General features: G+C 39.0%; 2 protein-coding genes across 2 annotated transcripts; one reads left to right on the top strand and one right to left on the bottom strand.

Annotated features, from left to right (window-relative positions):
* Positions 1-3,895: 3,895 nt before the first annotated feature.
* On the top strand, positions 3,896-13,541 carry ATMIN (ATM interactor). The gene is made up of 3 exons (XM_008638702.2): positions 3,896-4,055; positions 5,020-5,219; positions 6,158-13,541. Exons 2-3 carry the CDS (start codon positions 5,026-5,028, stop codon positions 7,986-7,988), a joined length of 2,025 nt encoding a protein of 674 aa, XP_008636924.1. The 5' UTR covers positions 3,896-4,055; positions 5,020-5,025; the 3' UTR covers positions 7,989-13,541.
* Positions 12,548-17,778, bottom strand: LOC108448312 (the record flags this gene model as incomplete). The annotated part of the gene is given in 5 exon segments (XM_017740785.1): positions 12,548-17,055; positions 17,092-17,269; positions 17,271-17,370; positions 17,373-17,492; positions 17,649-17,778. Coding segments are annotated over 5 exon segments (705 nt in total), but the record flags the coding sequence as incomplete, so codon positions are not given.
* Between the last annotated feature and the right edge of the window lie 5,375 nt (positions 17,779-23,153).

Raw genomic sequence — 23,153 nt, 5'->3', positions numbered from 1 at the left:
GCACACATTGAGAGTGGGCCTTTCCGAAAGATATCCTTGCTTTTCCCAAAACTGTAATGCCAAGTGTGCAAGGACAAATTGTATTCCTGGAAAACTTCAAGTGCAGCATTCATAGCTGCATTCTGAAAGTGAAGCCTCAGTGGGGGAACAATAAACATCCCTGTTTTGTGAAATGGCTACAGAGTCAAGTGTGGATCACACGTGCTTGTTGGTGAGGAACAAAAGGAAATAGTGTCGAGTGTACTTGCTGTCCCCTGTCTCTGGGATGTTTTAATTTCATTTCCTATATGAACTAACAACATAACCCGCAGTAAAGTGTTAGATCTCATGTGTTCATGTGGGGGGAGGTACAGCAGAAGTTCAAAGTGTTCTTTCAGGTCAGCGAAGTCATTTTGGCTGTGAGCTGATGCTCTGAGCGTGCACTGCAGCTGGTGGGTTACATAACTCAGGGTATGATGGGTGAGGAAATGCTGCTTTCTCACCCAGCTTGCTGTTAACCATGAGTGCCTTGTAGAATTAGAGCATACTCCATACACCTAGTTACTGAATCTTGTGATAGCTGGGAATGAATACTAAACTACAGATGGATGCCGATTTTCAGAAACTTCTTGACGTGTTTCAAGGGCATTGCAATTGAGACTAAAACGTTGTTGAGGCTTAAGGGAGGCTCAATATTTTGGTATTGCTGTTCCCTTTTAAGAGATACCTGATTCCCCAGATAAAAAGAATTTAGTAGATTGCATTTTTTAGTGAAATATGAAACTAGTGAAGAGGCAGCTTGGCAGATGAGGTGGTAAGAAGCTATTGGGGAAGGAGAGAACGTAGTACTCCTGAAGAGAAGGGAGGATGACTTGGTTAATTTTCATTAATGAAAGTAACACCGATAGGATGTTTTGATACCAAAACCCTTAAGGGATTGCTGTGGCAGAGGAAGGACATTTATACAAGAAAGCAAGATTACCCTTTAGAAACAGAGTCAAGTGCAGGAGTACGAGGTTTTAATCTTGTGAAGTGATAACAAACAGTTTGATCAGTGCTGTTTTGTAACAGAAATAAGCTGATGTGGGAAACACTTGAGAAACAATTTGGTCATACCTGAATGAGCATTTAGGGTAATACTGCTGGGAGAAGGGCGATCCTAAAATATGGCGGAGGGATATTCTATGTCAGTGTAGGGTGAGAATCTGATTCAAATAAGTTAAAATGAACTCAGATGTGTAGAAAATAACTGCTAAGGGTGATGAATGGCAGGTGTTTCTGACAAAGGGAAATTAGAAGAATTTGCCTTCTTTGGCCTGATGAAGAAGATATGAAATATTGATACACTAATTTTTATATTTTGTCTCCTTGACAGAGGATAAGCCAATAAAAAAATGAGAGCAGTACATATAAACTGACACTTAATATATTGGGCTTAATTTAATTCTTTGGTCTTTTGGCTGTATTATTTTATGTAAAGAAGGGAAACTACTTCTGTGTAGTTTAAAATGAAGCTAGAAGAGTTCATGTAAAGGAGAGTTTTCTGCAGATTCCTGTGATAATAGGGAGGCTGTAGTCAGTGTGAACTGGAAAGGATAGCATACCCTTAGGATAGGTTACTCAAATACTGCACTACCACAATAGTTGTTATAATAAGAATAAATGCACTCTCTTCATGTCCTATTTAGTGAAGAAATGGCTGAGCTTCTGCTGCAAAAACCCCCATGTGTTAAATAGTTGACTATAGTCTACTGCAACATCATTTAAAATGCCTTTCTGGGGCAGGAAAGCAAGATGTCACTAAATTCACCGTGACTAAGTCTGTAGCAAGGACTGTTAATTTCCCATTTTCCGAGTTGTTGTCACAAGCCATATCCAGATTCCGTACATTGCAAGTGTCTGCTTTGGGGGAAGTTCATTGGATCAATATTTACCCATAATTATGGTGGGTGGATGTTGTAGAAACATGGGACATAAAATCAGATAGGTAAGGAAGAGAGCTGTGAGAATGTCTGAAATAGGACTGGCCAGGTGGGCTTTGAGAAGATGCAAGATTAACCATTTAAAGCCATGAGGACTTGGGATGGGTCAAAACAAGATTACTGTCCATATACGATATCTTATATGTGTAGAGTATCTCTCAACTTGTCACAGCTAATTTGTTGTGGTTTCTGCCACCAAAGGCTATGTTCCAGCTGTTAAAAAAAGCATCGTACAGGTGTTTATAAGTCTTTTAAACGCTTGATACTATTCTATACCTTAGTATTTCAGTAGTTTTAAATAACCTGACTGTGGTTTACCTGTTAAGTGCCTGAACATGTTTCCCCTATTGCCCTGCAGTTGTTGGGTTGTGATATTAAATATAACACACTTAATAACTTTTTATTTAGGAATTGGTGACTCCAGTTGCCAGTTACTCAGCATATTGGTTTCATCTGCCAATCTGTCTGTTGGTGGGAGAGGCCAAACATAGCTTTGACTTAAGGACAGATCTTCTTTTCTCCTGAGGACTTTGAGACTGACATCTGATGGAAGTGTCCTGTGAAAAGTCAGGATTAAAAAGTGGAATTGGAACTGGAACAACTTGATTTCTTTGTGTCATGTTCCTGTTTGGGGTAGTGGCTCTAGGAGGTAGAACAATAGTCACAGTGATGATGCAGCAGATAGACCAGGCCTGTTTATGAATGGGCTGTCCACAGGAGAAACTGCTGTACATGAAGGTGTTTAGAAGGTTAAACTGTTGCATGAAAACATCCTTTTTAGAGAATTAGTCCAGGTTTTCTTGTTATGGAGCTGTGAGCAGTGAAGCCCTTTGGGCCCTGGCAGCTGAGATACATTCTTTGTTTGCTTCACGTGGGAGGACTGTTGTGCTTTGTGGATTCTCTGTGTTTGGGGTAACCTGTGTAAACACAACCAGCTGGACGTCTGCCCAAAGAGGTAGTTAGGGAGTGACTGGTGTGAAATCAACCTTCCACTACTAGCTGTGCTCACTGACCTTTTGCTGTCATGGGCTACAGTAACTAGCTCTAGGGATTCTTTGGCCTCCTATTCAGTCTCAGGATGAAAGGAGACTCACAGCTACTCTGAGCATTAGATTTTAAATAGTTCACTTTTAACTTTTTGCATAGACACAGATGCCTGATGCTTCCACTGAGACCCTTTCAGATAGGGTATGTCTAGAGGTATATGTCTTGTCTGGTTTCCATGCCTGTGTCCTCAGTAGGAAGGGATTCTGTGTGGTTGAACAATCTGGACAATCCCATTAGTATGTCCTTCTTACATGTACTTTTGAGGTCCTCTTTGAGCAAGTAGTGTTTCTTTCTTCTGTGTACATGTGAGGGTCAGTGAGACAGCTCATATGGAAAACCTGGCTGGATAGATTGGTCACTTAGTGTTTGGAGGGTCAGAATTAGCATACCAGTTGTTTCACAGACTTAAGTGAGATTTGGTTTATGATCTGAATTAAGTGGCAGGGCATACTTGGCATTTTTCATTTTATTACAAGTAAACTCTAAATAGTGCTAACAGAATTCCAGCATCAAGGAAGTGTTGTGTTTCTGTGACTAATCTTAATGGAGCTTCACATACTGTGTCACTAACAAGTAAAACTACATTGATTCAGCAGTCTAGGATAGTGTCTGTATGGAAATTGTTTTTACCTCAAATAACACAAAACATGGGGCAGGGAGTGTCTTGGTAAAAATAAATAGTACAGTACCACTACTCCATAGAGCTTGTTGTAATTGCACCTGGTAATTTTGATGGGATATTTGCAAAGTGGCATCCACATAGGGGAAAAGCTCCGTTTGAACTTTCAAGTCATGTAGGAAAGAGCCTCGAACTCATTGAGATGTGTAAACTCATTGAGCCATAGTTGACGTGTATTGTGAATATTGTCTTGAATATGCAAACCTATAGAATTGTCAACTTCTCAACTGGTTCTTTTTCAGGATGGAAAACTTAATGCACCAATAAGGAAGGGTTTGAAAACTTCACAGAAATTCTACTGCTGTCCTATTGAAGGCTGCCCTAGAGGACCAAACAGACCATTTTCCCAATTTTCTCTTGTAAAACAGGTATTCCTGTTTCCTGAAGTATTTTCACACTAATTTAGTCTTGTCTCTACTCCAGAGGGTATGCACTTTTGCATACAGGTATCAGCAAAACCTCTCAGCATATATCCAGAAATTAGAGAACTGTATGCAGCAACTCCAACTGCACATATGATTCATGAGTTTGCATGTTTGCATGTTGATATTAGAGGACTTGAACATTTTGATCAGACAGATGCCAGTATGTTCTTCTAAACTAGATCAGAGCCCCTCTCCACAAATTAAATAGATGGAGAAAGATTAAAGAAGAGGGGAAAAAATCACAGTAGCAACTGATGAAGGTTTAAACTGTGGCTGATGCTTTTAATTGCTTTTTCAAGTGGTCAAGGATTAAGAGCTTTTCTCTGCTTTAATATCAAAATACATTTGTTTACTAGTTAACCAGTTTAAGAAAACATGTAAAACTTGTTCCTGCATTAGTGAGCAAAAAGAGCACTGTGCTGCAGTTGGTTACCTGTGCTGAGCTGGGGACCCTGTAGGGAGCTGAGTGGCTGGCACTTGGTGCCATAAATGAAAAGAAAAAATTGTGGTGTTTGCTCTGGTGTTGACCTGTATGACTTGAGATTATTTGCTCGGTTATAGATCTTCAGGAGTGTGCACATGTTGCAGCATAGACTTACTGTGCTCTTTTGGCAAGGTTGATCTATAAATTCATTTATGTCCTCAGGAAACCTTCAATGGCATTAGGATAGGTAAATGTTTATCTGTGTTCTCAAAATGCAGGTAACATCAGCAGATTTGCAAATTTCAGATTCTCTATTGACTTCTTTAAACTTATTTGTAGTAACACTTTAAAAAAAAAAAATTAATGCTACGCTTCAACACTACTTAGCAACTAAAAAATTGCAAATATTTTCTCCGATAACCATGATTTTCTTTTTTTAATCTTCACTGAAAGCTAATGTTTGCTTTCCCTTGTGTATTCTAGCACTTTATGAAAATGCATGCTGAAAAGAAGCACAAATGTGATAAATGTAGTAACTCCTATGGCACAGAATGGTATTTGAAACGGCATATAGAGGTCTGTGGCAAGACTTTCCAGTGTACTTGTGGGTGCCCTTATGCCAGCAGAACAGCATTACTGTCTCACATTTACAGAACTGGCCATGAAATTCCTGCAGAACACAGGTAAAAGTGAAGCAGTGAAGTAATAACACATTCATCACCAAGTTCTCTGTGTCTCATGTGCTGCCTTTTTGTCTCCTTTCTGTTGATTAAATAGGAAACAGGATCATGTTTTAGCTGCAAAACAGTATGCAGTTTCTTTGTTGCTTTTAGGAGTTTCTGTTTTGTTGAAGGCGGTAGTGATCATCTAATCAGTAAGATCTGGTTTCCCTATGCAGAAAACAAAAAGTACTGATGACACTGCAGTGCTTGGCATAAATGTTGGTGGTTCTTGTTGCATCTGCTTTTACAGTTCTCTGACAGTAGAGATTATTTGGTAGCTGGTAACTGAGATGTGGAATGCAGTTCAGGTTATTTTCTTGTACAGTCTAGTTATCGTTGCAATTGTTGGTGGATTTATTTTTTAATGCCTATCTCTGCATGTTTAGATTTATAGTTTTAACATGTACACATATTTTAAAGGGCAGTCTACTTTCTGGGGCTAGCCTGTCTGTCTTTGAGGTCCAGCTGCTGCAAAATTTAAGTTCTTTGTGAAGAATTGCTAATTTTATCTTCCATTTCCATGAGGGACCATTACCTGTACACTGATTTCAAGAGCTCTGTCCATTCAATGCTCAGTCTGAGTGTTAAAATAACACATAAAAAGTCTTCAAATCAGAGTGCTTAATGTACAAAGGGGAAGAAACCATCTAAACTTGCACCTCCATTTGGAAATAGGTCTCCATAAGAGGTAATCTTTATTCTTTTTTAAAATGAGAGTGAGGAATGACATTTAACAAAACTGAACTTCATGAAGTCTTTTTATGTTTAATCTAGATTGTCTTCTCATATCCAACCTCATCCATGACTTCAGTTGGTATTTCAATGCAATGACTTAAAAGAATGGAAGGCAGATGTTCTGTGTTTGAAAGAAGTATAAATTATTGATCTCATGTTCACAGGGATCCTCCTAGTAAGAAAAGGAAAATGGAATCCTCCGTACATAACCAGCAGTTGGCAGAGAAAGCAAATGAAGCATTCATCAATACACACAATACTGCTCCTGGCACTCAGGAATTGGAGTCCTCTGAAGTGAAAGTAGTGGCCTCTCTTGAAGGCTCCTGCAGTTCTAACTTCACGAACCAAATGCAGCCAAAATGTGCACCAAAGATGCTTTTACCCAAGCCCAAGGTGGCTTTGGTTAAACTTCCAGTGATGCAGGTTGCTCATTTGCCTGTGTATGTATCTGCAACAGACTCTTCTGTCAAACCTGCTGTAGTGGCTGTTGATAATCAAGGTTCAGTTGTAAGTACTGTTCATTTATTGCCTCAATCTATAGGAATTCTGATTCCAGCCCTGGAGGCAGAAACACTTGTATTTAAAGATAGTATGCCTGTTTCAAAAGTAACAACTTCCGGTGATCGTGAACCAGTAAGTACTGGTGTGCAAGTTGAATTGGACAAGGTTATATCAAATAACACAGGGCAAGAGCTGGGGAATGTTTGTCACAAGAACAAAATTTCTTCAATAAATATACAGACTGACTTATCTTATATCTCACAGAACTTTGTACCAGCTGCAGCCTGGACTCCCAATTCTTCTGTGTCCTCTTGCTCTCAGACAGATCTATCCTTCAGTTCCCAGGTTTCATTACCCATCAGTGTACAGACGCAGACACTGCTGCCTGCTTCCAAACTGACTTCATCCATAGCTGCTCAGACTGATGCTTTCAGTCAGGGCTGTTTTCCAACGTGTGGCATTTCCAGAGAGACTCAAACCAGTAGGACACAGGACTGTATTGATGGAAGAGTACAGATGGACCAGGCTGTAATGTCCAGTGACATCTTTGATAATGTTCCTTCATCATATAATGTTTCTACTCACATTGAACTTCCAGAAAACAATTTAATGCCTGCAAATATAGATCAAACCTTGCTGCAAAGAAGTAGTTGCAAGAGCCTCAATCAGGATACGGTAAAGTCTGAATCCCTTATCAGCTTCAACACACAGACTAATATACTTCCACCTCAAAATACAACAGATAATCAAACCCAGACAATGGACCTGCTAAGTGATCTGGAAAACATCTTTTCAGGAAACATGTCTGGCCAGACACTGGATAATCGTGGCCTTTTGTCTGAGACAAGTTCTGGTGCTGACACACATCTTCCATCTGGTCCATCACAGAGCACAGGGATAGACTTTGACATTGAAGAGTTCTTTTCAGCATCCAACATCCAAACTCAGACTGAAGAGAGTGAGCTTGGTAACCTGAACTCTGAGCCAGTTTTGGAGTCCCTGGACATTGAAACTCAGACTGATTTCTTATTTTCAGATAGTGCCACTCAATCATATAACTGCCGAGGCAATTCTAACTTCTTAGGCTTGGAGATGTTTGATACACAGACACAGACAGACTTGAATTTCTTTTTGGACAGTACTACCCATCTACCTTTAGGAAGTATTCTGAAACAGTCCAGTTTCTCTATGAGCACTGACTCATCTGATACAGAAACCCAGACAGAAGTATATATGGCTACTAAAAATACACCTGTTCAGAATATTGAAAGCAAAGTCCAGCTCAGTAGTGCTGAGACACAGACTATGGATAGCTGCTTTGAGAATCTGGGGAGTTTATTCCTTACCAGCAATGAAACACAGACAGCAATGGATGACTTCCTTCTGGCTGACTTAGCCTGGAATACAATGGAGTCCCAGTTCAGTTCAGTAGAAACACAGACCTGTGAAGAGCTGTGCTCCTTGTTCCAGAGCTCTGACAAGCCCAGCCACTGAGTGCTACATAATATAACTGTGACCTGTGGTTTGAATTTAACTTATTGGGGTGGGACAGATGGCTTTACCAAGTGATCCACTTTGCATTATTGAATGTACTTGTCATGAGCAGTTGACCTAAGAGACTTTTCATGCTGAAGGTACTCTATTGAATATATAACTTTACGTAAACTATGTGTGTATAAATAGAGGGGAAAGGGGGGGCTGTAACGTGTTAATGTACATTTGAACCTTAAAAAATTATGTGGTGCCTATGTTTTTCCCTCAAACTTCTTTACAAAGCTGTTACTGGTTTCATCTAAGTGGGAGAACTTTTAAAGTTGTTCAATATATCTCTCTCTCTATTCCTGGCTTACATGCAGGGTTCCATTGTGCTGGACCAAAACCCTGACCTGTTCAATTGAGATGTTTCCCTGAACTTACAGGGGAGGATTCTATTAGTGTAAGCTACTTCTGTTTACTTTTTTTAGTAGCTTGTATTTTAAATCCGGCATGAACATAATCAGCCGTATTGTCTTCTTTTACTTTATGCCTTCACAGCTCTTTCTCTTGCATAAGCTGACATTTTCCAAATACCTGTCCAACACATTAGACACATAGAGATTCTTGAATTGTTGAAAATATTTATTATTAAAAACATGTGTAGAAAGCAGTATTTTTTTTTCCCTGAGTGGCACTGATGCTCTTTGAAGGGTAGGAAAAGAACTTGGAATTCGTAATTATAGGGGAAATTAGTATGTCATCCTTTTAGCTAGTGTAATAAATGGGACTAACATTTTTAGAGTCTTCAGAAGGGATTTGCTTAAATTATTTCTGTCTGTAAGATGCAAATGTTATAATGTGTGTGCCTCAGAGACTGGAATCATTAGGTTTTGATGAAATTCTCCTAGCTTTATTGGGATATGAGTTGAGAAATGTTACAGTGGTTTATACCTCTACTACCTTAACAGAAATCTTTAAAAATGGGTAATTAAATTCCTTAAAACACTCACCTTGACTCCTGTTTTTGGACTTGCTGCTTCCAAAAACAATTGGAATCCATACAAGAGAGCTGGGAGATCAGCTCACAGAAGCCTTTCCAGAACAGTTCTATCTTGCTTTTGCATGTTGATCTGCAGCCCTCTGTTCCTGCAGCTTTTAGAGTTTCCGTGATTATAGTCAAACTCACACAAACTAATTTTTCAGAGAAGAAGCATATGACCTCTTGGCACCTTTTTTTTTTAATGTTTGTGTTGCCCCGCATGCCACTCTTTGCGGTATTTTTCATTTTAATGAAAATACATTAAGCCAGTTGTGAATGTGTGTTGGAATTTGGCCTTAAGTAATTTTTATCTCTTACTATAATATCTGTGAAATATAGGCCTTTGTTTTTGTCCTGGACAGGTTTTAGTTTTGTAACCTTAAAGGAAAAGAGAAAACTCTGTGTCAAATTCCTGGGCCTGTAACAGACTTTACTCCTCCATTGTTAGAGGAGAGGTATTGGCTGCATATTTACTGTGCAGCCCAGCAGCAAATGTATGTCCAAGCCTTAGGTTTTGAGGACTCCCTATGCTTTGTGCTGCATATTCTCAACTCAAGGATATGGGAGTTAAGTTACTCATCCATTGCAGCCAGGTTGTTTTTGTTGAACATGGGTGACACCTTTCTTTTTTCCTATTTTTTTCTTTGTCTTTTCCTAATGCTCTTTAAATTGCCATGGTGAGTGTCTTCACCTTTACTGGAAAGAATCTCTTTAGATTAACCCTGAAACTCACATTTTCCTTTTGAAACCCCAGCTTTGTTGCCTGTTTGATTTTTCAACATTTCTAGGTGTGATTTCAGGCACTTCCAGTCTGGCTGAAGAAACTGCAGAACGGAATCTTGCACTTCCCCAGGAGAACAGTAATTCTGGTGTGGGGAATAACCCCCAGGTATCACAATGTCTGTAGAGTTCTCATCTGATGGGTGGGATAAATTTAAAAAAGGAAGGCCTCACTTGTCATTTTGTTTTTTTCTGAATATATGACTGACTTCTATTTACCTGCCTACTTTGAAATAGGGAGATAACATAAAGAACAAAATTAGGTTAATTTATTCTATTACAATATCCTTCTAGTAATGTTGCAACTTCACATTTTAAAGTGTGTTTCCTGGCTGGGATACCAGATAACACTTCTTCATACGCTGGTTTTTTGTGTTTCTCATGTGCAAGTTGTCTGTACTGACACATGATAGAGAGGCAGTTACTGTAAGCCTGGTTTGGAAAAGGGGTGTTTTCCACAGCTGTAGAAGCTGTTCATTACCTCTGAATTTAGAAAGTCAGTCTTTACTCTGCAAGAGAAGGAATCTTGGGTGCTGAGGAGCAGAATTACTGAAGGCTTTGCATTGTAGCTATCTGAGAAACCAGCGAGGTTTAAAGTACTTTGAAACTAATTTACAAATTAGAGTGATAATTACCATGTTATTGTGTAAGCCAAAGCTCTTAGCATCATGGACTGTCAGGAAAAGACCCAAAAGTTTGTGTGGACGAAATCTTATAATGTAATCATTACCCAGTTATTGTACTTAGTAATTAAAAGTATTTCTGAGCTTTGTGTGTTTTATTAGAACATGCAAATCACAATCCTTTCACTCATTCCATTGGTTTAAAATATTTTGAGTTTTAATTAGGTAAACACAGTACTACAGCATGAAGTCATTTATTGAAAGTGCACTATTAAGAAACCATTAAATGTCTGCACTGTCTTAGGGAAGTGGGTCATTCTGACCAAAATTAACTTCTTTCTTCACAAATTTGGTTCTCCATAAATTATTCATGGAAGTGAGAAACAGGTGTGGATCCTGTATTTCTGGCATATGTCACTCAGTTTGGATTTATTAAGTATTTTTGTGAAAATATGGAGACTACAAACAGACTTCGTAGTTTGGTGATTCCCACACTAAACTTCATGAAACCTGATCTGAAACATTGTTGCTGAATATTGCGAATCTTCACATTTGAACAAGTTCTTGAAAAAGGTTGATTTTCTGTTTCTGTCTTTATTATAAAATAAACTTCAGACAGAACTATTTCTGGGTAGAACTAAAATGATACTTATCTCCCTTCTTCTGCAGTTTGTCTCTGATTTGATTTTCAAGGCACTGTATTGTAAGTATTGGTCAGCAGTGACTTACCATCTTACTCTTTTTTTGTATCCTCTGTTGCCATTAGAGCTGCTATAAAGTAACATCAGATTCTCTGTAGCCTCTTAGCACAATTTTTTATCTGGAAGTGACACTAATGTTACATGTACTTACCCTTTGTGTTTCCCACTTAATTCCGTTAAGCTGTGATTGCTGGATCTTGATTTGGGTGCCTGTGTAACACTATTATAAAATTGAATTAGTACTTTTGTAGTTTCATTTGTGCTTTTCTTTAATATATAAAGAGTAAAACAAAGGAAACGGCAGATTTGGGACTTGCATTCTATGAGAACGTAAGCACAAATAAGCTAAAAAATGAAAGGTCTGTCTTGTTGCCTTCTAATATTTGTCAGAATGCTAAAAGTTTGTATGACAGTAGATGTTTCTTCTTACAGCTTTATTTGTGTCTATTTCTGCTAATACACCTGTAAATACATTTTGCTGTTGGTAGGGAGGGAGTCCTCCCCCAACTCTTTGTGTCAGCCTAGAGAAATTGGTAGTTTTAAGTCAGAGTTTGCTAACACTACATATTCTTAGTTATGCAAAGCTGCTTGTGTCTAGAAAATTTTCACTTCCAAAGGATATGAAAGCATTTTTTAAAATGTATATAAACTTGCAGCTGTAAATGAAACAGCTGCAAAAGAAACCTTGTGAAACCTCGTCTAGTTTTGAACAACTCGATAAGTGTCTGTAACTTAATGTATGTAACTAACTCATTACAAATTTTTATTCCAAGGCACATACACAGTCATTTTTTTTTCTCTTGGAAGTAAGAGACTGAATTTCCCTGTTAGTCATATGGACCTCAGTTGTGTAGGGGCAACAGAACAAGGAACAATGGCTGCCTTCCACTGTTTTAAATCCTTATGCTGCTAATGTGTGAATTGATTTTTTTGGTGAGGTTAGGTAGAAACATAAGAGTTGGCAGGATTGGGGTCTTAGGGGGCTGGGGGGGGTTTAATAGCCTTTTAAATGTAGGGTAAGTCAATAGAACTCCTACTGAATCAACATAGGGTGCTCAACTTGCAAAAGAACATGTTCCTGAAATGGCAACTCAGAGGTGAACCAAATGTACTTGCCTTTATCATTAAGGTTGTACAGCTTTCTTTGCTTTAATATATTTCTGACATGTGCTGATTTTTTAAACATGATCTTAATGTACCATTTACTGTTCCAAATACATTCACACCAAAATGTTGGTAACGTTCTGGGCTTTGCAAGCTTTTTCATTCCTGTTTGGTTTAAGGTGCTGCTATGCTTGTGTCCTGGTGGGATGGGCCTCCTGTAAACAGGCTGCCACTGATAACAGGAACACTGTGAGGATACGGTTATTTAATGGTAGCAAACCAGTGCATGGTGCAATCATGCATCTTCTGTTTCTTTTGTTGTTGTTTTTTAAGAGTTGATGTGAATTTAAATGTGTGTGAGAAGGACTTGCTGCTTAGAACATGACTGAATTCTCTTGTTTCAAGTGCCATTGCTATGCAATGAACAGAACTCAGCTCTCAGCCCCGCAGTCAGGGTGAGGGAATGTTTGTGTTTGTGTGTGTGTCTCTTCACTGAAAATGTAAGCGGACAGCCTGAAATAGTGGAACCTCCTCAAGGAACTGCTGAGTTAAATAACTGAAGTCCCTTTACTTGTGATCCTTTTTCATGTGCTGGCTTTACAGTACCTTCAACAACTAGCAATGGAATATAATAGATGACTTGTGGTGATGTCAGCTCTACATTTCACAACATCCAGTGCTTTACATGCTTCAAGCACCTGCATGCAGAGCTAGATTGACAGTACTTCTACCTACAGACATTTGCAAATGCATCTGTGATAAAGCTAGATTTGAAAGATGGCCATATCTTTCCAGCTTAAAGACTTCAACACTTGATTACAATCTCATTTAAATTTGTAATTATTTGGAGTGAATGAGTAATAAATCTCATGGGTGAGTCTTTCCCAAAGCATGTGTGAGTTAATCTCAGCAAGGCTGAGAAATGTCCGTTAAATATTTTTCTTTTCATTACTGGTGGGATTTTTTTATTTACTGGACAAATCTAGTTTTCAAAAGATGATCATGTTTAATTCTTGCTATTTAAGCCAGTAAACTTGCTGTGAGCAGACAAAATCAAGCATTCATTTCTTAGACCTATTTTACAAGTGACAATCCCAAAGAAGGAATGTTGTCCTAGTAACTGTGAAACTTGTAATTACATTATTGCATGCAGAGAAAACCTTGTGCCAAAATACTGTTTCATATTTCCCTCTGTTGGAAACTGAAGTGTTACACAAAGCTACTAGTAAGTTATTCACAAGTATTGAAATGTTTTGTTCACAAATGAAGCACTTATTCAGTCCTGTAAATTATACATATTTTGGAATAAAGCTAACTTCAATCATTTTTTGCCTTCTGTTTTAATGGCCATGATCTCTGCCTGCAAAGGCCTGGGTGGGGGATTCAGTGCCTATTGGCAAGTACCACCCATTGCTCCTGAACATCTTAGTTTTAATTTACAAAATCTCTACCAAGTCAAAAGCTTCCAAAAGGTGTCTTACAATGTCAGTTCTTGATCTCTGGAGGTGCAGAAAGGTTCTCTGTCTCAAACTTCTCATCAGCATGTGCAAAATGTAATTTTTAATTACCTTTTACATGCAGTGGCATGAAAACCTCTGCAGTTTCAGCTCTGAGACAAATGCCTCACCTCTACAACAGACTCTCAGGACAGGATTCCTTTGCTTTCTTCCTCAGCCTTACCATCCACCCCTCCTGTAGTTTTTAAGATCTCTACTGTCATAACACCAAGCAGAAATTCACCTGCATTATGATGGTTGGTTTTCAAAGTATCCTATTCTCTTTAACACCTTATTATTTTGTAATATATTTTATATAACTGAGAAAATATTTTTTGCTACTGTAAATATTTAAAAAACCCCAAACCCTAGAGTAGCTTGGTTTGAGTATGGGTTATAGTTGGTCCTTTTTCTTCCTGTATAGTTCCCATGATGCCACCATTTTCTGTAAGTTGGAGGATATAAAATGCAGATTTCTGTTACCTGTAAATCTTGCATGTGTGATTCAGAGGAGGTGAATGAGCAGAAGACTCCTGACTGAAGGTTCATCTGCACTGTTCCCTCAGCTGTAGTCCTGAATGAAGCATTCCCTGATGGACAGCAGGAGGCTGCTGTGTTCAGCCCCGTCATAGTCCGAGGTAAGCATTTGCAAACAGCAGCATTCCGGTATTTCCAGAGGGGAGGATGTTGTAATATCTAGAAACTAAATTTCTGTTCAGAGCGTTTAAAATCATGGAACAGTCAGATGTGTAAGATCCTTCTAGGAATAACAGTCATATTCCCGTCATAGTGATGGTTCTGCTTTAGATTAGGCTGTTATTTCAGGCTTTTCATCATGCAAAAGGAATTTGACTTACGGGCAAAAGTCAGGTATTTTGACAGACTGTACCTTTGGAAACTGACAAATGGTAGTCCAAAAGGCAGGATAAACTAACTCTTGATTGACAACACACTGAGAGGAAAGTGACAGTTCAGAGAGATAGGGAAGCCCCGTGTATTTTCAAACACATTCTTATGTGCTGTTGCTGAGAATTTTGCTGGCAGTGAAAGTGTTCCTGACTGGTTTGGGTTTAGTTCCTGAATTTCCTTCACTTGGAGAAATTGCATGCTGGCAAGCTGATTGTTTTCTGTCAGAACAATGCAGTTAGAGATTGATTTTCTTTCTGGCTCCAGGATTTGATAGTGAATCAGTCCTTTGGATGTTTGGACCTAAAACAATAGGAGAAGAATGTTGATTTAACTTTCAGGTGTTCCATCATAGCATTTTTGCATTGTTGTCAATAATTCACTTGTTTTGTTTTGGCACCTTTAATGCAGGAAGCACTTCTGGCTCATCCAGCCTGCAACTTTATTTCCTTTCCTTGAACAGGAATGGTGTTGTTCTTGAGAGAACTTAACACAAAAACAAGAAGCTGCTGTTTCCTCTGCTGGAAGAACCCAGTGTGTTCAAAGGCACATAACTTGATTAAGCTTATGATGGCTGAAGTGTTGTGTATTTGTTTCTTTGTGCTCTAGGCCTTTAGTCAGCAGCTTTTCTGGCCTTCTGCTGCAGGTCTTGTAGAATAATCTGTGGTGTGGTCTTTGTTCTTATAGTAAAACCTGTCTAATCTGTCTGATTTGACAGTTTCAAAAAACATAGCAAAACTCTTACCTGGCGTGAAAAACTGGAAAGCATGGAAATAATGTTTATAGTTTTCCCTGCAAATTTTTTTTTATGTGGTCCTAAAAAACTGACTGTCTGCAATGGCTGCAACTTAAAATTAATGTGACAAACATGTTTGGCTTTAGTTACTGTTGGTAGTGCATTAATGGTAATGCATTAATTTTTCAGCTTTCTCATTGAAGCAGCATGATTTTCAGTTGTCTGAATGGAAGAAATTATCTCCTTCTGGACTTTGAAAAATGTTTCTAGTTTCACAGATATATATATGTTTGCATTTTCTATTTAGTGGAAAACGGGAATGAAACAAGCATGTATGAATTTCTTTATCTCGGGGCTGCTTGTGGAGGAGTTTTGTAGAGCTTGCATGTTATATCTAAACGTGGAAAACAGGATTAGAAAATATTTCACCATAGGGGGAAAGGTACAAAGAAGGGAAGAACATAGTCTATTAGAGGGATTTCTGTCCTGAGGGATTTATACTGCACTTGTGTAGCTGCAGCACCATGATCAAATAGAAGTTAGGACAAGTTACTACAGCAAAAACAACCCCTGTTTCCTGCAAATTAAAAACCAAGACATAGAGCTTGACTCCAGACAGTCATTGGCTGAGATTTTCAGACAGAGTACTGAAAGAGATGAAAGTTGCATATTGTTCAAAGTATCAACAAATAAAGACCTAGTTTATAAGGTTTTAATAGTTTCTTTATAACTTTCCCATTTGACTTGCAGCAAAATACCAAATAGGTACAAAAATTACTGCCATTTCAGATGGAAGTCTGTAGTTTGGGCCCTTTCTGGTGTAGGTGCTTACTTGGTTCACAGTTCAGTAGGTGACACTCCATTCCTTTCAAAGGGACTGTCTCTTAAAACTCAGATTTGCTGCCAGAAAAACGGTGGTTCTTTAGCTCTGATGTTGAGATACCTGAAGAGGAACACAGTTAAGAAACTGATGCTAGAAAACTACTAAAAATTACATTTATGCACATATTTACTAATGAAATAAATCTAAAAAGACGTTGAATTCCTCCATTTCTATGTTTTGCCAAATTAACAAGGAATGCATGGAAATGTTTATCTGAAGCTCAAGGGGATTTAGCAGTCTTTAAGATAAGAATATTGTTAAATGCCTTCTCAAGGTTGGGTCATCACATGGAGTAGGGCATGGATTTAGGAATATTTCTAAAGAAAGGCATTGCTTTGGTTCTCAGCAGCATCAAACACCTTGTTACCATACTAGGCCAGCCATAGTCATTCAGAGTGAATCTAAAGGAAGAGGTTGCTCTTCATCCCCAGAATAAGCTCTTTAAAGCTCTAATGAATCTATCTTATGGCCAGGAGGAAACTAAACCTATGTGGTGGGAGCTGGCATTCATCAGCTTATAACTCTATTAATAGCATCTTCAAAACTACAAATATCCACAGTGCTCAGAAGGAAATTTTATTGTTTTCCTCAGTCTAATGAGCTTTAAAACAGCATGAGATTACAATATAGAAATGCTAGGTCAGTGCAGACAGCACTGCAGCTCCCCAGCATGACTGACTGGTGAGGAAGTCCAGAAAGCAGTGGAACCTCCTGTATTTTTATTATTCCTGACATTATTGGTTAGAGAGCCTCGGATGTCATCGTGTTTAGTACACTGGTTTGGGTTTGTATGTGGAATCTGCACATGAGGACTGTTCTATTCAAAAGCAGTAGGATTAGAAACGGCTGCAGCACTTCCATCTGGTGTGAGAGCACAGTGCCAGTGTAAGTGCTCGGGATCTTCTTGCAGGAGTGAGACCTTTGTGTGGCTTGAGATAAATGACAATTCATGAATTTCTATGTTGTGTCCCTTCATTTTATCATTCACAATGTCAGCTCCTTTTTCACCCTTCAGCTCTCTTGCTGTAGCCACAGGAAGCAATCTCAGCTAAAGTACCATTGAGCATCTTCTGAGAGATAATGGCTTTTGTGTTCTTCCAGGAAAGGTTTGAAGGATTCTTGGGAGTGCATCTCTCACATGTAGACATACTTGTGAAGACTTAGTTTCAGAATCATTTGGACCAAACAGGTCAACCCGATTAATCTCTTTATCCCTTATGGCTGCTGGATTTTTCACATCTTGAAGGTTCCACACTCACTGTTCTTTTTTGTTGGTACATTCCTTATTTCACCTGGGAATGTTTGAACAGTGTAACTTGTTGTGTATTTCCATTTCAGTCTGTGTGTTGTAAGATAACAGACTTGCTAAACTGGGTTGAAAATCTCTTCCTTTTCTGGAGCTGTATCAGCCTTCTGATTTTGATTGATTTCTTGTGGTCTTGGCTTCTTGACCTGTATGGTTGTCAGGGGATTGCGACATGTCTAAGCAGAACTGGCCATTGTGGGGTGTTTCATTTGTTTTTGCAGCTGGAAGCTGGTGAGTGGATCACTTTTATCCTGAGATGATCAGGTTAATCTGACCTCTGGTGTGCTCCCTACTCTTCACACCTTCTCTTCACCATGAGTGCAAAAGTGATTGTGAAAATATCCTCAAATCTCTGTACAAGGATTTTAGAGTAGTGAGAGGTGACCTTTGATGTTTGCTGCCTGAAAACCAGCCAATCACAGATTCTCCATATCCAATATGCATGGATATGGGAGAGCCTCGTATCTGGGAGCGGACACTGGGCTGAGGTGGTGGGAGCAGGAGAAGGAAGGGCTGTGAGGGAGCTCCCCAGAGAACAGGAATGGGAGAAATGACAAAACTGGGAGGCTTGGAGGCAAAAACGCGAGAGAGCTGAAAGGGGTGAGGGAAGGAGGGAGCCTGTGCAGAGGTGTAAAAAGATGAATAGGAAGAGAGTATTGCATTTGAGAAGAATGGATATGAAATGACCAAGTAGAAGGAAAAGCTGTGAGAAAGGTGAAGAAAGGAACAAATTAAAAAAAAAAAAAGTGATAAGACAAATCATTCTTAAAATATAAGGAATCTAAATAGTCACAGTGAATCACTGCCTGACCAATAGAACTTTAACTATGAAAAAAAAATAAAATCAAGTATGCAACAAGCTTATTTTTGGGTCTAAAGTCATGAACTAGTGCTACTGAGAACCATTTGCAGTGGTTATAACATGGCATGAAGACTGAGTCACGAGGACTTTTACCAGAAGATGGGATTTGGGAACATCCCTAAGTGCATTTTTTCAGATATTTGCGTGAAGAGCTGTGTTAAAACTTCTAGGACTGAAAGAGTCCCAGACCTGCTTGCTGTTACTTAATCCTTGTTAAGAAAATTCAATCCTTCTAAAAAGTGCAGAATTATTTATGTAAGAAAAAGAAATGCTCTTTATAATTTTCTCCATAAATGTGATATGTTAGGGTATTTTTTTCTTTTTCACTGCCTTAACTGGGCTTTTTTTTAAGCTTTTTTTGCTCTCTCCAAAAGTCTTAAGCCAATCACTTAAGAGTCAACAGACAGTTAATGCTTAATTAATAAAATTGTGTGTGAGCTTCATCATAGTCTAAGGCAGATTGACAAGGTCATGAACATAGGTAAACTCTTAAAATTCTATTTTCTTGTTAATGCCATATCTTCATTTGGATCCCAATATTTAAAAGGAAAAACAACAAAACCAAAACCCTAGAAACCACTACTGAACCACAAAACACCTTTTCCAAGTGTCACATCTCTTGTTTAGCAGAACTTTCAGCCTGTTGGAATTTACTCACTGATCTCTGTTTGACATCAAATATCCCTGATATAACTATGAATCAAAGAACTTTCACTTTAATAGATAAAGACTGCATAACCTGGTTGGGTAAAGATAATATTTGATACAGAAATCAATACCATTGTTCTTTAACAAAATACTTAATTTTATATATATATATATATACACCTCAAACATGCTATCTAATTCTAATCTGGCACTTCTTGAGTTGTGACTAAGATATTTTCTTGGGGAAATAAATAAAGTCTGAGTTAATCATCAATGTGGGAAGGTATTTTTAAAGTAGAAGCGTGCAAAACAGCTGTATCACGCAAGGCTTACAGACTGCCACTGTAAATACCATTGTCACCTTCATGTAGTCACCTTCATAAGATCATTAAACTCAGGGGTGATATTCTCATGTAATACCTACATAGTTCATCAGCTTCAGAGGAGCTGCACAAATGAGAGTAGAAGTTGACCTTTATAATTCATGCACTGAGTCACAACTTCATCTCCAAAACTGCTGTAACCGTAATGCACTTCGCCTTTACATCCATTTTATCTGCCTGCAATTCTCATTACTAAATATAAACCTGTTCTGGAAAGTTAAAGTGGACATGTGACAGTGGCCACTTTGGATAAGCCCCAGCACTCAGACACTCTGCCCTATTAATGGTTCCATTGTAGTTCTGCCTAATGCTCCCCAGCACCGGTGTTTGCTTTCTCCTAGATTACCTGAACTTGAGACAATCAATAAATGCAGCAGGAGAAAGCTCCCTGTTCACTTTCTGCTACAGTTCTGCCTTTTTCTTTGCAAATCCTGTAACAAAACAGGACCCAACATTTCTGTTCATTTAGCTGGAAATTCTCAAGCATCAGACGGATTTTAAATGCACTTTGGCACGGCGGAAATGTCAGGAGCACTCAGCTCATGTAGGCAAACAAGAGGCTGTCTTTAAAATTTTTGACGTCAGCTGGAAGATGCAGAGACAGGTCAACAAAGTGTTATTAGGACGATGTTAATTAGGACAAACCTTTATCCTGTGACCGTGCTATTTAAATCTGCAAAGGGAGAGGAATCTGGACAAATGAAAACAATGCCTGAGCACCATTTCCTAAGTCTGTTGACACTAATTGCAATGTGAGACCTTCTGCTCTTCTTGCCCAATAATAGAGCAACCCTGTATAGCTCTAGAATTTACAGATAATTTATCTCTGTTACTGCTTGCACCTTCAAAATTATCTTGTCATAAAAATACTACTTTCCAGCAAAAAAGTAATAGGTATTTCTTCAAAGAGTGTAGCTAGGTCAGTACTAATGATTTTTGTATCAGCTTGGTTTTGACAGTATTATTTAGAAAAGAGTCTTGAAAAATGCCCTTACCATAGTGCTGTAAAAGCAGAGACAGATTAGACTTTGAAACTTAAGTGTTCAAAATTTTGTGAACTAAATTAAGATTGAGAGGGGGTGGTGGATGGCTGCCTACTACTGCATACATTAAACCGTAGTTTCTCTGTGTGGTAGTGCTTACTCGCTTCTAAGGATTTCAGCATTTGCTGTGTACAAATATTTACAGTAGGCAAACCCAAAATTTCTTTCTAGATTTCCTTTTACAAATGGTGCCTGATGCTTCCCATTTTTAACTCAAACGAGTTTCCACATCACAGAAGGATGCTCAAGGCTGCAGGTTATTTGAGGGGATGTCTGTGTGTATATTTGTTAAATTTCAATGCTTTAAACTTTCATTTACTGCACCTGTCTTAAAATTCATCAGAGGAGGAAGACAGGCCTGGTAGTAAGGACACCGTCAGAAGTGAAAGGCATGAGTAAGAGTTCCTACAATTCACTTGGCAAGTAAGCAAGAGCTAAAAGAAAGCAGCAGCATCCTCAGATTCAGTGAGACTTGTTGAGAATGTTTGGATTGAGAGAACAAAGTGAAAAATACCACTGTGAGGATTCTGGTGGTGTTTACATAATGACAGTGCTTGAGACAAGGCTGAGGTGCCCCTGTATGTCATGTTGCCTTGACCTGGCTGGTCCAAAGCTTATTGTGTTGGTTTGGGTTTGGGGTTTTTTTTTCTTTCTTTTCACTGTATTTTCATGGGTTTTATGCTAATTTTTGGTTTACTACCTTTGAGGAATCTGTATTTTCAACTCAGTTACATGAACTACCTCACCTTCAATCACCAGAGAAGAAGGAAGTTGGGGTTTTGGTTCCATGAAATACCATGGTTGTGGAAGGAAAGAGGAGACCTGAGAAAGCCAAAAAGCAGGAGTATTACACAAGTTTATGATAAGAAGAAGTTGGGCAAGTAACACTACCGGAAGAGGGGAAGTGAAATTTTACAAAGGCACCCCAATTCTGTAAAGTACAGCAGAAGCTAAATTACTCCAAAGTTGTGTTCCCAGGCATACCACAAAAACATCCAGACCTGACTGAATGTGTAATTTGGTTTAAACCAATTTATCTTATTAGTGCTGGTAGTTTCACAATGGTTTAAAAATGCAAGGACTTTGCGTATTAATGTGAAAAATAAAATTCTCTCTACTTGATTTAAAGTGAAATGAACATCAGCAAAACCAAGTGTTAGTTCATTCAAAAATGTTCATTATGACAGAGAGAAATTACTGAAAAAAATTCAAAAGGCTGTAGCCTTAAAACCTGTTTGAACAATTATTTGAGTCTGTTCTTGTTCTCCCCCAAATTAGCATGAGCAGACAAAAAACAGACATGAGTTCATGTTGTTTTACTGAAATACTCATTTCTGTGAGGGAGACACAGGAAAGAGACCTTAAAAATTTTTCTCATAGTGTGTGTTAAAGGACAAGTGAAATAATTTTAAGATCCTGGGCTAATGAATTCAGATGTACTTATTTATGTTGTTAGTATTTGATTTTTCAAAACCTGTAATCAGGCTGTGAATGTGAGACAGTGGCACAATGAAACATAATGGTGTCAAATTCAACACCGATGGACATAATTTTCCCTACTTATCTGTCATTAAAAAGATTTGGAAGCCAGCAGCAATAATCTAGGAATTATTTTCATGCTTATTAGTAAAGGAATTAAAGCTGATTGTTCTGATATGAGACAGCGGGTAACTTTTCCCTGTATTCTGGTGGCTTTTTTTTTTACTCTTATCAGGTTTACTTGTCCCATTCTTAATCTTAGCAGCCTCATTTCCACTGCCTAGGCTGTCAAAGGAACACCAAGTGCTGCAGATAAAATGCTAGAGGTGTAAAAAGCTCCTGCTCAGAAGCTAAATCAGAATCACATGTCAACACAGTTTAGGCTCAGGCTCTGGCAGAATGGTAGGATCATTGTTTTTAATGCCATTTACTAATTAAAAACGAGTCCCAGATTACGGAAAGTCTGGAATGAAGCGGCTTACTAAAATGGTGGTTTATCTCCTTGAACTGGCTACACCAGAGTCTATCATTAAGCTGTAATTTATTTGAATATTGCTCAGCAGTTACCAAATGTTCTTCTGGCAAGAGGCAGCGCGGTTTGTGTTTCACACAATCATCCCCACTTGTTTCGGCCGGAGCTGCTTTTACCCCTGATGGAGACGTGTGGCAGGACTGCGGCAGGTGTATTTTATTCGGCAGATGTACTGTAAACGCATTACAGCAGATTAGCTGGATTTCTTCCTTTAAATGTACACTGTGAGATCCAACTTGCAAGCCAGCTGTTTCTTACCGGCCCGTGTAATCTTCCCGAGCCCGGCTTTGCCTCTTGCTCTCGCAGCTATTTCTGTAACGGGATCGGACGAGCGAGAGCGCCGCTATGAATTTTAATGCTTCCACTGGGGAATCCCTGCCGCCTCCTCTTTTTGGATGAGATCCTCGAGGAAAGACCCAGAACAGAGCGAGGAGGAGGAGGCGGAGGAGGAGAAGGAGGCGGAGGAGAAGGGGAAGAAGAAGAAGAAGAAGAGGAGGGACAGCATAGAGGGAGAGAGCGGAAAGGGGGAGCCGCGGGGTTTAATTAGGGACCGTGGCGAGGCCGACACCGAGGCGGGCACTGGGGCGGGTGAGAGCCATGGGGAAGGAAGGATGGTTCTGGGCGTGTGTCGCTGCCTGACCGCGGCACGTCACCAGCGGCAG

The sequence above is a fragment of the Corvus brachyrhynchos genome, unplaced genomic scaffold (assembly GCF_000691975.1).
Source record: "Corvus brachyrhynchos isolate BGI_N302 unplaced genomic scaffold, ASM69197v1 scaffold26, whole genome shotgun sequence".
Taxonomy (NCBI): Eukaryota; Metazoa; Chordata; class Aves; order Passeriformes; family Corvidae; genus Corvus; species Corvus brachyrhynchos.
This window is presented reverse-complemented; position numbering and strand designations above follow the sequence as displayed.